General features: G+C 41.9%; 1 protein-coding gene across 1 annotated transcript in view; it reads right to left on the bottom strand.

Annotated features, from left to right (window-relative positions):
• Window positions 1-2420: 2420 nt before the first annotated feature.
• Window positions 2421-15180, bottom strand: part of LOC137430346 (uncharacterized) — a 248047-nt gene continuing 235287 nt past the window's right edge. Inside the window, exons 10-11 of the mRNA XM_068121153.2 lie at window positions 7616-7667; window positions 2421-3126 (exon numbers count right to left, since the gene is read on the bottom strand). Coding sequence (XP_067977254.2) covers window positions 2982-3126; window positions 7616-7667 — 197 coding nt within the window. The 3' untranslated portion in view covers window positions 2421-2981. The remainder of the gene's footprint in view (window positions 3127-7615; window positions 7668-15180) is intronic.

The following is a 15180-nucleotide window of genomic DNA, read 5'->3' as shown; positions in this document are numbered from 1 at the left end:
CTGCTGTCCAGGTTGCTCCTGACAGAACCATCGATCCCAGCTTGCTGTTCCAATGATTCCTGGTGGTATCCCGGACAGGTGATTTGTCACTTGAGGAAGTGATGAGTTTTGGGCTCAGTCCATACCAACCATCCCTCTTTGAGGACAACAATATCTTGAGAAAGGCCGACAAACCTCAACTGGCTCAAGCCGTCAGTGACCACTGTACCAAGGCACTGGCATGTGAAGGAGCACCTGACACCACACCTTCAGCACACCTTCAGACTGAAAGGTATGTGCTTGATGGAGGATCCTTGCTGCACAACCTCAAGTGGAAGAAGGGAGATACGTATGCAAAATAGCCAGAGCATATGCGGACTTCACAACAAAGCACTATGGGGCAGCAACTGTTGTCTTTGAGGGCTATGGTGCAGGTCCTTCGATAAAGGATAACACTCAGCAGAGACGGGGACAAACCAACAGCTATCCGACTGTGGACTTCACCAGAGAAACCGAATTTGATGGAAAGAGAGATGAATTCCTATCCATCAGCAGTAACAAGCAACAACTGATCACCTTAATAGGTGATCAGCTGAAGGAAGTGGGCTGCACAGTTATTCAGGCAGAAGGGGACGCTGATGTGGACATTGCAAAGACAGCAGTAAACAGCACAATTCTGCATTCCACCACACTAATCGGAGAGGACACGGATTTGTTGATGCTTCTGCTCCATTACTGTATGGCAGATGGGAAACCACTATATTTCAGATCAGACAACCAGTCAAGAAGCAATCTGAAAGTATACGACATCAATCGGATGAAGCATCTTCTCGGGAATAAGTTGTGCACCCAACTATTATTCCTGCACTCCTTCACAGGATGTGATTCAATGTCTCGTGTGTATGGCGTTGGGAAGAAATCAGTCTTTCAGAAACTCGTGAAAGATGATCAAGTCCTCGAGTTGTGTGCAGATACATTCACTTCGAAAGGCGTGAGCCTCGCTGAAATAGAGAACCTTGGCAGCCAAGCGATGACCGTTATATTTGGTGGGGAGAGCACATGTTCTCTGGCAGCCATGCGTTACAACATATTCACCAAGAAGGTCGCTGCTGCTAAGTCTTTCGTTACACCTGAACGTCTTCCCCCAACGGAATCTGCCACCAAGTTTCATTGTCTCTGAGTGTACTACCAGGTCATGGTTTGGATGGGGATGGAGAGTGACCTCGATCCTCTGGACTGGGGCTGGGGACTTGAAAACAATCGATTCGTACCCATCATGACTGCCATGAATGCTGCACCAGACACTCTTCTGAAGATGATACACTGCAACTGCACCACAGCTTGTGGTATGCCCCGTTGCAGCTGCAGAAAGAATGGGCTTCCATGTACGTCTGCATGTGGATCGTGCCAAGCGACGTGTTGTGACAATCCGCTAAATCAAGTCTCTGAGGAACTAGAGGACAGTGATGAGGACTGAACTGAGGCAGTGTAATGGACATAACATTCTTGGATGAAAACGTAACCTAAACTGTCATTATGTAATGTCCACAAATAAATATATCAGTGACACCTGGTGTTCAGTCATTTTGGTACTGACGGGCATTTTTTGACATAAAGATGAACTTTTGCAGGTTTAATATTGAGCATCTTGCAACTGTCAATCTGTCATGATACACATGAAAAATACAATCTATACAGCAAAGATTATAAAATTAGGATTTACAAATAACAAAATTCAGAAATGAAATACAACTGAAAAAAAAAGTAGATGAGACGGTACCTCAGTGGTATTGGACTGAGCATCCGATCACCAGGTCGCAGATTTGTATCCAGGCCTGCTCAGGATTGGGTTTCAAAGATATTTATCTATCATTAGACCCAGCATTCTCTCGGACCCAGCATTCTCTCGGTCTAGTTTATTATATGAGAGATGCACAAAAGTGACCCAACCATATCATTCATACATCATTGCCTTTCGAGATAGGGGATATATTATATAATGGACAATTTATTGATTTTTCGGTCTTGAATTTTTGCCGCCATCTTGGATTTCAGGTTAAATACTGCCCAGATCTGAAATTAAATGACACCAGTGGATTGCTCACCCCTTAAAACCATGGACTAGAACCAACAATTATGTTTCTATCAGAATTATTGAAGAAGTTATAGCTGTTTTAGTGATTTTGAAGCCCGGCGGCGGCCATCTTTGAAATGACCCAGTTTTAACCCATTTCCGGAGGTCACATTTTGGTAGACTTTTTTTCCGTTGATCAGTATACCCAGTAGGGATGAAAACCACTGAGAAACCTTTTGTTGCAATTTGTTGTGGGTCAGGTGGTATATCGACCTGCCTAAGACCCATCCGACGCAAAAATATATTTAGTGGGAATGAACCATCTTCTCCCACCTCTCACCCACTACAAAAAAACGGGCAAATTGTTATGTCACAAAGCTCACAAACTTTATTTGTGTAGTGTACTGTATTTCCTTTAAACCCGAATTATAAGCAAATCAAATAGAGAATACAAAGTTGTTTGCTTAACAGGATGTTTTATGCATTTATTTTTGTTTTTATATTTCATTTTTTCCCCTTCTTTTTATTTTAAACTGACACCAAGACAAAACATGGAGACAAAATATGATCTCCAGATTTGTCCTGTTCGCGCTTTAGAAGGTCATAACGTTGGCTGATTTTCTTTGCCTACGTCTGTTTAGATAAATTAGTGATTATTTGATTTGATGTTCCAGATGTAGCAGATTTGTTGTTCTTGCATGTTGCTTTGTTATGAATTGGATACAATGTACTTGGGTTTTAATTAATAGTTTTTTCATGAGAAAGGTCATTACATCATAGCATATGTGGATGAGATGTGGGATTTGATCATTGTGAGAGGGCGGATATAAGGCTTTCCAACATGATCACATGGATATTTATAACTGGGCCAGGATATGCTGCCGATCAGTCGGATGTGTGTGCATGCAAGTCCGACACACATGGAGGCCTAAAGGTAGCTTTCATTGAGCACATTCTGACTTCCATTAGAGAGCAGGCCATCACTTTGTTTGGCTGATTCAGCAAGTCGCCGTGTACGATATGCTTCGTACAGCACTTTTTCGGTCACATCCTTCATGTCCTGCATGTGAGATCTGTTAGAAAGAAGAAATATAAATTATTTTTTACATCCTTATAATTAACATAATCACAACAGCAATACTAGTTTTTGTGTGAAGTTTTATGACTGTAAAATTAGGTAATTCACATGGAGGATTGCATCATTAATAGATGTAATTCATTTTTGACATTTTTCATGAGTAATAAATACATGTCTACTTAAAGTGTGCTCTGTTTCACAATACACTGTCCTTTACTGGCACGGCACCAGATGGCAGCAATAACCCATTTCAGCATTGAAAATGCTTTGATCATGTTTGGCTGATAGGATAGCTTAGAGGTACGTACACTCAACTCTGAGCTCTCACCTGGGTTTCAATCTCAGCCCAGATATAAACCATCATCCTGGTGTTTTGGATGCAGGGTTAATGCATCAATGTGTGCGTCTTCCATCAGGAGCATGTTAAGCTGGAGGACATGTCTGTCAGCACTGGCTATTGTTGGATGTTAAATATCCCACAGAGCCACAGTGTCTTTCGTGAAGAGTCGACAAGTCATCGCCGGCAGCTTAAATAAATTACAAATTCCTGCCACTTTTCGTATTACAGCAGTCAAAAAGTCAGCAAGATTTTTAAAAAACGAAGCAAAAAAAAAAAACGAAGCAAAAAAAAATAATATATATATTTTAAACTAAATATAAAAAATAACTTCCTCAAAAACTATTAGACTCTCTTTCTTCACTTTTCTATCAATGCAGGTCTTTTATTTAAGGCCTGGCCTCGATGAGGACAATACAGTCCGTGACTGGAGCTTTCAACATTGAAAAAGCAAAAGTATGTTGAAGTTCTGGACTTGTGTGTGGAGCAACAATAAACTGTTCATTTTAAGGTGAGATGGAAATAATTCTACAGGAACCTCAACGTTTCTGTCATGAAAAACATGAAAAACAAAGAACTGCTAAATTACAGGTTCGTTTTCCAATTCATGTCCAAAAATGTCCGTGTTCGTGTCCAAAATGAAGTGTGTCCAAAATGTAACATTCAATTGAAATCAAGTTGTTCCTCAATTATAAACTGACATTTGTGGACAGACAGATGGATGGAAAGACAAAGACAGACGGACGTGCCCCAATTGCTTAACCCCATTTTCACTTCACATGCAGGTTCACATGTACAAAAGAGTGCGCACAGCTGTAAGGACGAAGGACGGGAACAGTGGTGAGTTTGAGGTGAAGGGGGGAGTGCATCAGGGGTCGATACTAAGTCAACTACTATTTGTAGCTGTGATGGAGGTGCTGGCTTGGAATGTAGAGGAGGGTTTACCGTGGGAGTTGTTGTATGCAGATGATCTGGTGTTGATTGCGGAAAGTATGGATGGACTGAAGGAAAAGATGAACAAGTGGAAGGAATGTATGGAGACAAAAGGTCTGAAGGTGAATATAGGAAAGACGAAGGTGATGGCAAGTGGTAAAGCATGTGGTGAGGTGGAAAGAACTGAGAAGTGGCCATGTGCTGTGTGCAGGAAGGGTGTCGGAGTGAACTCCATTCAATGTACAATGTGCGCTGAGTGGGTTCATCAAAAATGTAGTGGTCTGAGAGGGTCATTAACCAGTGTGGCAGCTACATTCAAATGCAAGGTGTGCACAGAGGGAGCTGCAGATAGAGGAAATGTTGAGTTGGATCTTGGAGACGGCGTGAAGCTGGAAGGTGTGAAAACATTTTGCTACCTCGGAGACATGCTGAATGGAGAAGGTGGATCAGACTCGGCAACGGTTGCTCAAGTGAGATGTGCATGGAAGAAGTTTCGGGAACTGAGTGGCGTGCTGATGAGGAGGGGTGTCGTTGAAGCTGAAGGGAAATGTGTATGCTGCATGTGTGAGAAGTGTTATGATTTATGGGAGCGAGACATGGGTAATGAACGTAGAGCAGCAACGAAGGCTGGAAAGGGTGGAAATGCGAATGGTTCGGTGGATGTGCGGAGTATCGTTGAGAGAGAGGAAGACAAATGATGAATTGCGAAAGATGATGGGAATAGAGCCTGTGATTGATGCTGTGAAGAGAAACAGGTTGAGATGGTTTGGTCATGTGTTGAGGAAGGATGAAAGTGACTGGTTGAGAAGAGTGATGGAAATGAATGTAGAAGGAAGTAGAGGACGGGGAAGACCGAGATAGACTTTGCTAAAGATGGTGGAAGAAGAAATGCGGGCAAAGGGGTTAACAAGGAGAGATGCAGAAAATAGGGCAAAATGGAGAGGATTGTCATGGGGACCGCAAGGCTAACTCCCGCTCTAGCAGGGAAAATGGCCTTAAAATGCATGTTGTTGTGCGTTTGTGTATGCACGGGGTAAAAATAATTTCTATCATATTGGAAGAAACATTCCACAAATATAGATCTTATTTCCTTCATGAATAATCAAAAGGAACAAAAACAATAACAAGTTACATTTAAGTACAGACATGGCAAGTTTATCAATATATATTTTAATAGTTCCAAATTTGGTCCATAAAAAGTACATAAATGATAATAACCACGAATAAATACAATACATTCTCCTAAATACTTCGTGTACATCAATAACAGCTTCTTGAAATGATAGAAACACCAAAATAAAAACCAAAAGATTATATTTAGTGTGTCAAAGAAATGTTTTTGGGTTCAAAATTGACCCCAGCATTGGCTTGTGTAGAGGCCCCATTGGTTCCAAGTGATGAAGGTTAAACAATGATGACAATAATCAGAGATCAGGACTCTTGAGTGAGAGATTGTCCCAGATAAACTTTCGAGAAGATGGTTAAACACTCAGTGCATCCTCATCTCATCATGAATGATGTTATTCTTCTTTCAAATGATCTTGTAGACAATAAATTGCAATTGAAAATTTTAGTAATGAGAGCTGTAAGCATCAGTAGCCATGTGTAGGTTCTGCAAAGGACAATTGTGTTATTTGCTCATCAGGAATCATACCCGGTGTGTATCCCGGTTTAGAATAGGTACACCGTATCCCTGCGTGTTGTAAGAGGCGACTAAAAGTGTTGGCGTCAGGAAGGGCATCCCGCCATTAAACATTGCCTCAAAAATGGAACCATGACAATTACAATTACATATGGGCAGGGTACAGCCCGAAGTACCCCGTGGGAGACCCCACTCCCTCTCGCCAAAACTCAAAGTGGAGAACCCGATCGAAGCAAGGGTGGAAATCACTCCATTTATGACGACAAAACGTCTGATGCCCGACGTGGAGATCCGTTTCTGAGGTTTGGGACATGGAATGTGGGGACAATGACAGGGAGATCAGGAGAAGTGGTGGAAGTATTGATCAGAAGAAGAGTCGACATGTGTTGTGTGCAGGAGACGAGATGGAAAGGAAGTGGTGTGAGAATGGTGAAGGGTAGGCAGGGACAGAAATACAAGTTTGTGTGGCAAGGGTGCCCGGAAGGCGTGCATGGTGTTGGTGTCCTGTTTTCTGAGGAGTTTGTAGACCGTGTGGTGAGTGTGACTAGAGTGAGTGAAAGGTTGATGATGGTGAAAAGGATGATTGGAAAGCTCTTGGTGAACGTCTTCTCGGGATATGCTCCGCAGGTCGATCGGGGCGATGGAGATGGACAAGTTCTGGTGTGCGATAGAGAAGCTGATGGAAAACGTGAAAGATGAGGAAGTTGTTGTGGTAGGAGGAGCCCTAAATGGACATGTGGGAAGGAGTATGGATGGTTTTGAGGGAGTTCATGGGGGTTACGGATGTGGTGTGAGGGATGGAGAAGGTGAAAGGATTTTGGAGTTTGCTGATGGAGCTGATTTGTTGATTTGTAATACTCCGTTCCAGAAAGAGGATAATAAGCTTGTATGTAACTGGAAGGTGTGAAAGGTGCTGGAAGGTGTGAAAACATTTTGTTACCTAGGAGACATGCTGAATGGAGAAGGTGGATCAGACTCTGCAACGGTTGCTAGAGTGAGATGTGCATGGAAGAAGTTTCGGGAACTGAGTGGCGTGCTGATGAGGAGGGGAGTGTCCTTGAAGCTGAAGGGAAAGGTGTATGCTGCATGTGTGAGAAGTGTTATGATTTATGGGAGCGAGACATGGGTAATGAACGTAGAGCAGCAACGAAGGCTGGAAAGAGTGGAAATGCGAATGGTTCGACGGATGTGCGGAGTATCGTTGAGAGAGAGGAAGACAAATGATGAATTGCGAAAGATGATGGGAATAGAGCCTGTGATTGATGCTGTGAAGAGAAACAGGTTGAGATGGTTTGGTCATGTGTTGAGGAAGGATGAAAGTGACTGGTTGAGAAGAGTGATGGAAATGAATGTAGAAGGAAGTAGAGGACGGGGAAGACCGAGAAAGACTTTGCTAAAGATGGTGGAAGAAGAAATGCGGGCAAAGGGGTTAACAAGGAGAGATGCAGAAAATAGGGCAAAATGGAGAAGCTTGTCATGGGGACCACAAGGCTAACTCCCGCTCTAGCAGGAAAAATGGCCTTAAAATGCCTGTTGTGTTGTTGTGTTGCTGCTCATCATGAATCATGTTACCTGATCAGCAGATCTCTTAGATGCACAAATTCGCAGTGCGCTGGATTCTCCACTGGAAAATAAAAGTGGAGTTGGTCGTGAGAGATAAAAAAAAAAATTGGTTATTTATGACAAGACACCTGGTTAAGGTGATTACAAACTTGTATCATTGCCTCACAAGTCAAATTAATGCTGTGCACCCAATAGTGGGTTACACCACTTCTTGCATGATCTTCCTCCTGACTGTAGGTCATGAATCTTGAACTATTTCGATTTACAAAATAAAATTGCTGGTTGATGAGCATACATCATCAGGCATTCAAAATGTTCTTGGAGCAAGGTACCCACAATAGTCCAAGATATACCAAGGTTTTGTTTGTGTTCTTAAATTTAAGATGTGTTTCTATATACATACACATACATACATACATACATACATACATACATATATATATATATATATATATATATATATATATATATATATATATATATATATATATATATATATATATATATATATATATAAAACGTTATACTCTTTGTGATGAACTACTACTGTGAGCGTTACCATCATAGTAAGGGCATTTAATGAGATATTTCACAAATCTGTTAACTAAATTGTTACCAAAAAATTTCTTCACCAATATGTTTGTAAAGGTGTGTAATAACATGTGTTAAAATGTTGAAGTTCAACTCCCGTGGGAAACCCAGAAAAAAAGCTGTTGAATTCGGGTACCGAAAAATTATTTTCGAGAATTTTTATTTTTTTAAATCGGCCCTTAAGTAACTTATGAGGGGTCAAATAAGGGTTTTTCATGATTCTGAGTTGATTGTTAACATTTATATTTTCACTTTTACATTTACACACAAAGTAGCTTTTATTTCACATACATATATAATACTCAAGAGTTATTTCTCATTCACAATGTCAGAAGTTTCAACAGTCATTGTCTACGTCTTCTTCAGACTCAACAACATCATGACTGCAGTTTCTGCATGTAATGCCATTACAGACTCCACAGGCCGAGATGCACGTGACCCCATTCTTCTTGCAGCTGCAATCTCCATGACAATTACAGCTCGTGAACTGCAATAGCTCCTCAGGAGCCGTGGGGTCCAGTGTTGGAACTGGCTCATACCCAGATTCTCTTCATCCAGCCATTCCAGTTGGAGTGTGGGAACTCAGGATCGTTGGCTTTGATCACCCACCCCGCTGCCCAGAGGGTGTCACCTGGAGTGAGGAGTGGCTGATCATGAGCCAGGGAGGAGGAAAGCTCAGCGAGGGGGAGAAACATGATCGCGTTCGTTCCTATCTGTTTCCTGTTCGTAAATGGAATAATCTTTACTTCAGTTCCTCTCAGGATCTTAGCTTTGTCGAGTGCCTTCAACTTCACCCGGGGGAAAGCTGCTGTTGTCTGTGGATCTGGCAAAGGTGGTGCCGGAGAGGTGACTTCGATCCAACCCATTGAGTGAAAGGGAGTGTTTCCGTGAATAGAGACAATGTTTAAATCTATATTGTCTCCAACAAACTGAGTGACTGCATTGTTTGTTTCCCCAACCTCCATAAAGACCACCTGATCATTACTTGACAATTCACTTTCACTGGCTGGCACTTTGGCTGTCATCACTGATTGATCCTCAAGCTCAGCATCAACCGCAACCTCATCATTGATCTGTTCATCGGTTTCCTCCACAATGGTGTCAAGAGTGCCAGAAGTATCTGGAACATCATCTCCACTCCTACTATTAAGGAAGCAGTATTTGTAGATTTGTGTCTCCGTGTAAGACTCAGTGTATCCCAGCCGGTGGAACTTGTTGAGCATCCATTTTGACCCAAATCTATGATCAAGTTGTATGGCAAGCCCCATTTGGTGTGGCAATACTCCAGACCGAGGTCGACAGGCCTTAATAAAATTCTGCCCCCAAACGGCAACTCTTTCGTCTGTCTTGACAATCGGTCTCAAGAACATCTGAAGGCTTGCAGGAACAAGTGTCAGCTGACTATCGATGTCAGTCATACTGTGTGTGGTGGGGTATGACTTTGGACCTAAATCAATCAAGGCAATATCATTGGATATGAACTTGAGTGCCGTCTTTATGATCTGAGTCTTCTCATCTCCATGGTCAAGATTAGCATGATGCTCTCGCAGAATATTGTCGGTGCCATCTTTGAGACAGAGTACATCTGACCTTCTTTCCTGTGTTGTGAAATACAAGGTGTCTTCGTATTTCTCTAGAAGTTTTATCTTTAGCCAATGCTTTGAATAAGAAAGGCTCTTCTCTGGTGACTGATCAAACTCCTGCAGCTTTTCATGGACTTGGTCCATGTTCATTACCCCATGCTCTAATTCTGAGTCTAACCATTCGCAGAATTCAATAAAAACTGCCTCTCGCTCCTCATCAATACTCCTCTGTCCTCTCTTCCTTTTTCCTTCCTCATCAGTCTTGGACAAACTGTCACCTCTCGCAAACATAAGTTTGCATCGCAAATGGTACAGTGTTTCTTCTGCTACCAAGTCGTTGATCCCATCCAGGCGTCCAGTGACTTCAGTGCCCCAGTCATCCCCGCGACTCTGTGCTGTCTTCAGCAAGCTTGCCTTCAGTGTATCTGCAGTCAAATTATCTGGCACTCTATTTCTTTCTAGCTTGTGCTGGATTATTTTTGTAGAGCTGGGCTGGTTGGTTACAAAGAATGCATACATCCTTATACAGGAGGTCAACTGACTGTGATCTTCTAGAACTGCAGCCAGTTGATGAACTGAACTCATAAGTAGTGTGTCTTCTCTTCAACTTTGATGACTCTTTCTCTGCCTTTGATGCTTGAGCTGACTTCTTGGTGGTTGCAACAAAGTTGTTGTACAGATCATTTTTACACTTCTGGTGGTACCTCAGTTTTCCTTCCTTTTGAGCCTCCTTCATACGTTCCACAACAGTAACATTTTCGACAGTTTCTGCTTGTTTCAATAAAGTTGAGTATCCCTTTGGAGTTGCCTGTATGAGCCTTTCAGCTGGTGTATCCGAGCGTGCACAGATGAAGCAATTGAGCACAGGTGGAGTAACGTCTTCATCCATATTGCTAGACTCCATGTCCTGCAAAGTAGAAAATGAGATATATTTAGAAATTATTTTTCCACAAAGGAGTGTCTGTGGTGAAATATAAATGTTAACAATCAACTCAGAATCATGAAAAACCCTTATTTGACCCCTCATAAGTTACTTAAGGGCCGATTAAAAAAAATAAAAATTCTCGAAAATAATTTTTCGGTACCCGAATTCAACAGCTTTTTTTCTGGTTTTCCCACGGGAGTTGACCTTCAACATTTTAACACATGTTATTACACACCTTTACAAACATATTGGTGAAGAAATTTTTTGGTAACAATTTAGTTAACAGATTTTCATATGTTTCCCTTACTATCAGTGGAACTATTTGAATATCCCACACATGAAATAAAATGTAATTAATGGAAGACTTGATGACTATAAAATGACATACACAAAATTTTCGAAATTGTCACAGTTACAAAATATTAAGCAAATTAATAACACGAGGGAGGATTGCTTTGCAGTGTCGACTTGCTATAGGCACTGTACATATGCACATCATTTGGTTTCGCGATGCGATCAAAGATGGACAACTGGCGGTCATTTTAGTTGTAAACGAGAGCAATGCGACTGTGTCGCCAATATGTCACCTCCACATAGTCCCACAATGGAGTCCCACAATTTTATCTCTCTCGGCATCGACATTTATCTCTCTCAGCATCAACGTCCCTTCTCGCTCCTTCTGATTCTGGATCCCATCGCGAACGGTCGCTATTGCTCTTGCACAAGGAAGCTTCATTGCGAACGGTCGTGTTCCGGCATCTTGCTAGTGGTAGTGAGGAGGCGGAACTGCAGACGGAGAGCTGCGGTTTCCCTTGCAGAGATCGTGAGGAAGCGTGGCTGGCCAAGGCCGTTCGCTTCGCGCATGGAGCCAGGAGTGAGCCTGAGCCGCAAGCGAGGCCTAGTTCGCGCCAACAATCGTGCGTTTCCCGCCAAGGCCTCAGACGATCTTTGACGATTCCTGACGAGATACACCAGCCGATTTGAGTTAAGTGCCCTCTAAATAACACATATTCATTTTCAGGTATTTTATCCTTTGTCTGTTTACGAGTCTGTGTGGGGGCGCTCCAATTTAGGATTATAGTTTTATTTGGCCGTGTTTTATTTTGTTGCCAGCATTTCTTCAATAAAACCGGTATTTTTGTACAGCTTCAATTCCGTGTCGTGTGGGTTGATTTATTGCAGGTTTGAAGACTGCCGGTGGGATCAGTGAAGGTAAGCTCTTCAGGCCCCCACTTGCTTCCCCCCACCCCCACCCACGCGTATTATTCGCTATATTTTGACTGAACGCCTCGGAGTGTTAAGCTCGGTTGGTCATCTGTGTCACCCTGCGGTGTTCACCACACAGGGTAGTCACACAATATTTTCGTGATTAACTTTTAATCACCATGCCTCGTCAATGACACATGCAAAGTTTTGAGTCCATCGATTTGGTGGTATAGAAGAAGATGTTTTTTCAAGGTTTTAGATTAAATCCAATATGGCTGCCAAACCATGTGACCTATCATGTCATAAATTAAATATTTCAATACAAATCGGTCATAGATCATGCGCATGCAATTTCAGATTTTTGGGATAAGGAATTCGATTAAAACATTTTTGGCTGGTATACCACTTCACCTATGATGTCATCATTATCATGCTTTTGTTTTTCATTTGGAGTACTTCTCAATGTGCCAAGTTTCAAATTTTTCCATTCAGCGGTTTCCAAGAAATAATTTTTTCACTCTGCCATATAGCCTGCCATAAAGCCCAGACCGGTGGAGTGTTGCAGTGATGGTTGTCCTTCTGGAAGTTTCTCCCATCTCCACACAGGATCTCTGGAGCTCAGCCAGAGTGACCATCGGGTTCTTGGTCACCTCTCTTATCAAGGCCCTTCTCCCCCAATTGCTCAGTTTGGCCGGGCGGCCAGCTCTAGGAAGAGTCCTGGTTGTTCCAAACTTCTTCCATTTAAGAATTATGGAGGCCACTGTGGTCTTGGGAACCTTCAATGCAGCAGAATTTTTTTGTAGGCTTCCCCAGATCTGTGCCTCGACACAATCCTGTCTCTGAGCTCTGCAGGCAATTCCTTCGACCTCATGGCTTGGTTTTTGCTCTGATATGCATCGTCAGCTGTGAGACCTTATATAGACAGGTGTGTGCCTTTCCAAATCATGTCCAATCAATAATTGCATTTACCACAGGTGGACTCCAATCAAGGTGGAGAAACATCTCAGATGATCAAGAGAAATGGGAGGCACCCGAGCTAAATTTCAAGTGTCATAGCAAAGGGTATGAATACTTATGTCAATGTGATATTTCAGTTTTTTCTTTTTAATAAATTTGCAAAACTTTCTAAAATGCTGTTTTCTCTTTGTCATTATGGGGTATTGAGTGTAGATCGATGAGGGAAAAAAATGAATTTAATCGTTTTCAGCATAAGGCTGCAACATAACAAAATGTGAAAAAGTGAAGGGGTCTGAATACTTTCTGAATGCACTGTACATGTGCATGTCACTTTATTTTGTGATCTGATCAAAGATGGCCGGCTGGTAGACCAGTGGCCATTTTAGCTGTAAAAAAACGATATTGAACAAGTCCTCAACCTTTACTCAGACATGCATTTACCGATCTTGTTCAAACTTTGCACACAGATAACGAATCGAATAATGGCTTACATATACACACCATTTCTTTTTGAGAATAGATCCAAGATGGCTGACTGGCGGCCGTTTTGTTATTTGTGTTGGCTTAGCGGCTAGGGTGCCAGCTTAGGATACCTAGGATCCTGGGTTCGAATACCGGTCGATCGCTGAATTAACGCCAGGGGGGTTGACTCAGCCTGTCATCCTTCCGAGGTCGGCTAATTTGAGTACCAGTTCACTGGTAATTCCCTGTTTGTCGTGAAAGGTGACAAACAGGGTTGGCGGCAGGAAGGGCATCCAGCCGTAAAACATTGCTTCAAAAAAGGGGCCCAACAACAACAACCACGGGGCCTGAAAAAGGCCAACCCCCGCTTTGCGGGGAAAAATGGCCTCTAAAGGTGTTTTTTTTTTGTTTTTTTTAAATATACACATCATTTCTTTTTGAGAATAGATCCAAGATGGCTGACTGGCGGCCGTTTTGTTATTTAAACATGTCCCCAACCATTTCTTCAACATGCATGCTCCAGTTTCATTCAAATTTGGCATAGATCCAAGATGGCTGACTTGCAGCCATTTTGTTATTTAAACATGTCCCCAACCATTTCTTCAACATGCATGCTCCGGTTTTATTCAAATTTGGCACAAGCAGAGTATATGATGGCATACGCGGCCGCCTTACTTCATTTTGCGATCTGATCAACGATGGCCGACTGGCGGACATATTAGTTGTAAAACAAACCCCCCAATATTGAACACGTCCTCAACCATTTCTCGGAAATGCATTTGCCGATCTTGTTCAAACTTTGCACACAGATAATGAATGATGTCTTACATGTGTGCATCATTTCTTTTTTCGAAATCAGATCCAATATGGATGACTGGCAGCCATTTTGTTACTTAAACATATCCCCAAACATTTATTGAGAATGCATGGTCTGATTTTGTTCAAACTTGGCACCATCACAGCACATGATTGCATATACGTGCACTTCACTTTATTTTGCAATTGATCAAAGATGGCCGACCGGTAGAATGGCAACCATTTTAGTTGTAAAAAAAAAACGATATCGCCCATGTCTCAACTCTTTCTCGGACATACATTTACCGATATTGTTCAAATTTGCCGTACAGATAATGAATGATGTTTTACATTTGCACATCATTTTTTTCCAAGATGGCTGACCGGTAGCCATTTTGTTACTTAAACGTGTCCCCATCCATTTCTCGGACATGCATGGACCGATTTTTTCAAACTTGCACAAACACAATACATACTGTAAGTATACATAAGCAGAAGATTTTGTTTTGCCATCCGACCAAAGATGGCCGACTGACAGCCTTTAACTCCGTACAGCAAAATTATTACAACCACGGCGGGGCTAGGACATTTTATGTTTTTTTCCTCTTGTTGTCTGGTTGCACGAGTGTGATCTCTGGCATCTAGTGATTTTGGAATTGCTTTATTTCCAATCATTATACATACGTTTGCATATTCCCATTTGCCTCTGTGTTAATTTGACTCACTTGGTTAATTCCATTTTTGTTTATAGTCTTGTTACCCTCTTACATGTTTACTTACCAAAATAAATCCATTAAAAGGTAAGAAAATGTGTTTGAGGCATGTTTTCCGTGTGTGTTTGCCACTGCAATTTCAGCCCTATTGAACGATCCTTGAGTTACGGTAAAGTTACATAAATTAATTGAACAGAGTGAAATGAATATATCATTCGATCCATCTTCCGAGACTAAAGGTCTCGCCGCTGAGGTTTCTGTCTTAACGGGAGCTTCAGATGCGACAATATAAAACACTATATCTGAAAAGGTTATGGCTGGTTTATGACAAAACTTCGTGGA

This window comes from Myxine glutinosa, chromosome 1, assembly GCF_964187855.1.
Source record: "Myxine glutinosa chromosome 1, kmMyxGlut1.1, whole genome shotgun sequence".
Lineage (NCBI taxonomy): Eukaryota > Metazoa > Chordata > Myxini > Myxiniformes > Myxinidae > Myxine > Myxine glutinosa.
This window is presented reverse-complemented; position numbering and strand designations above follow the sequence as displayed.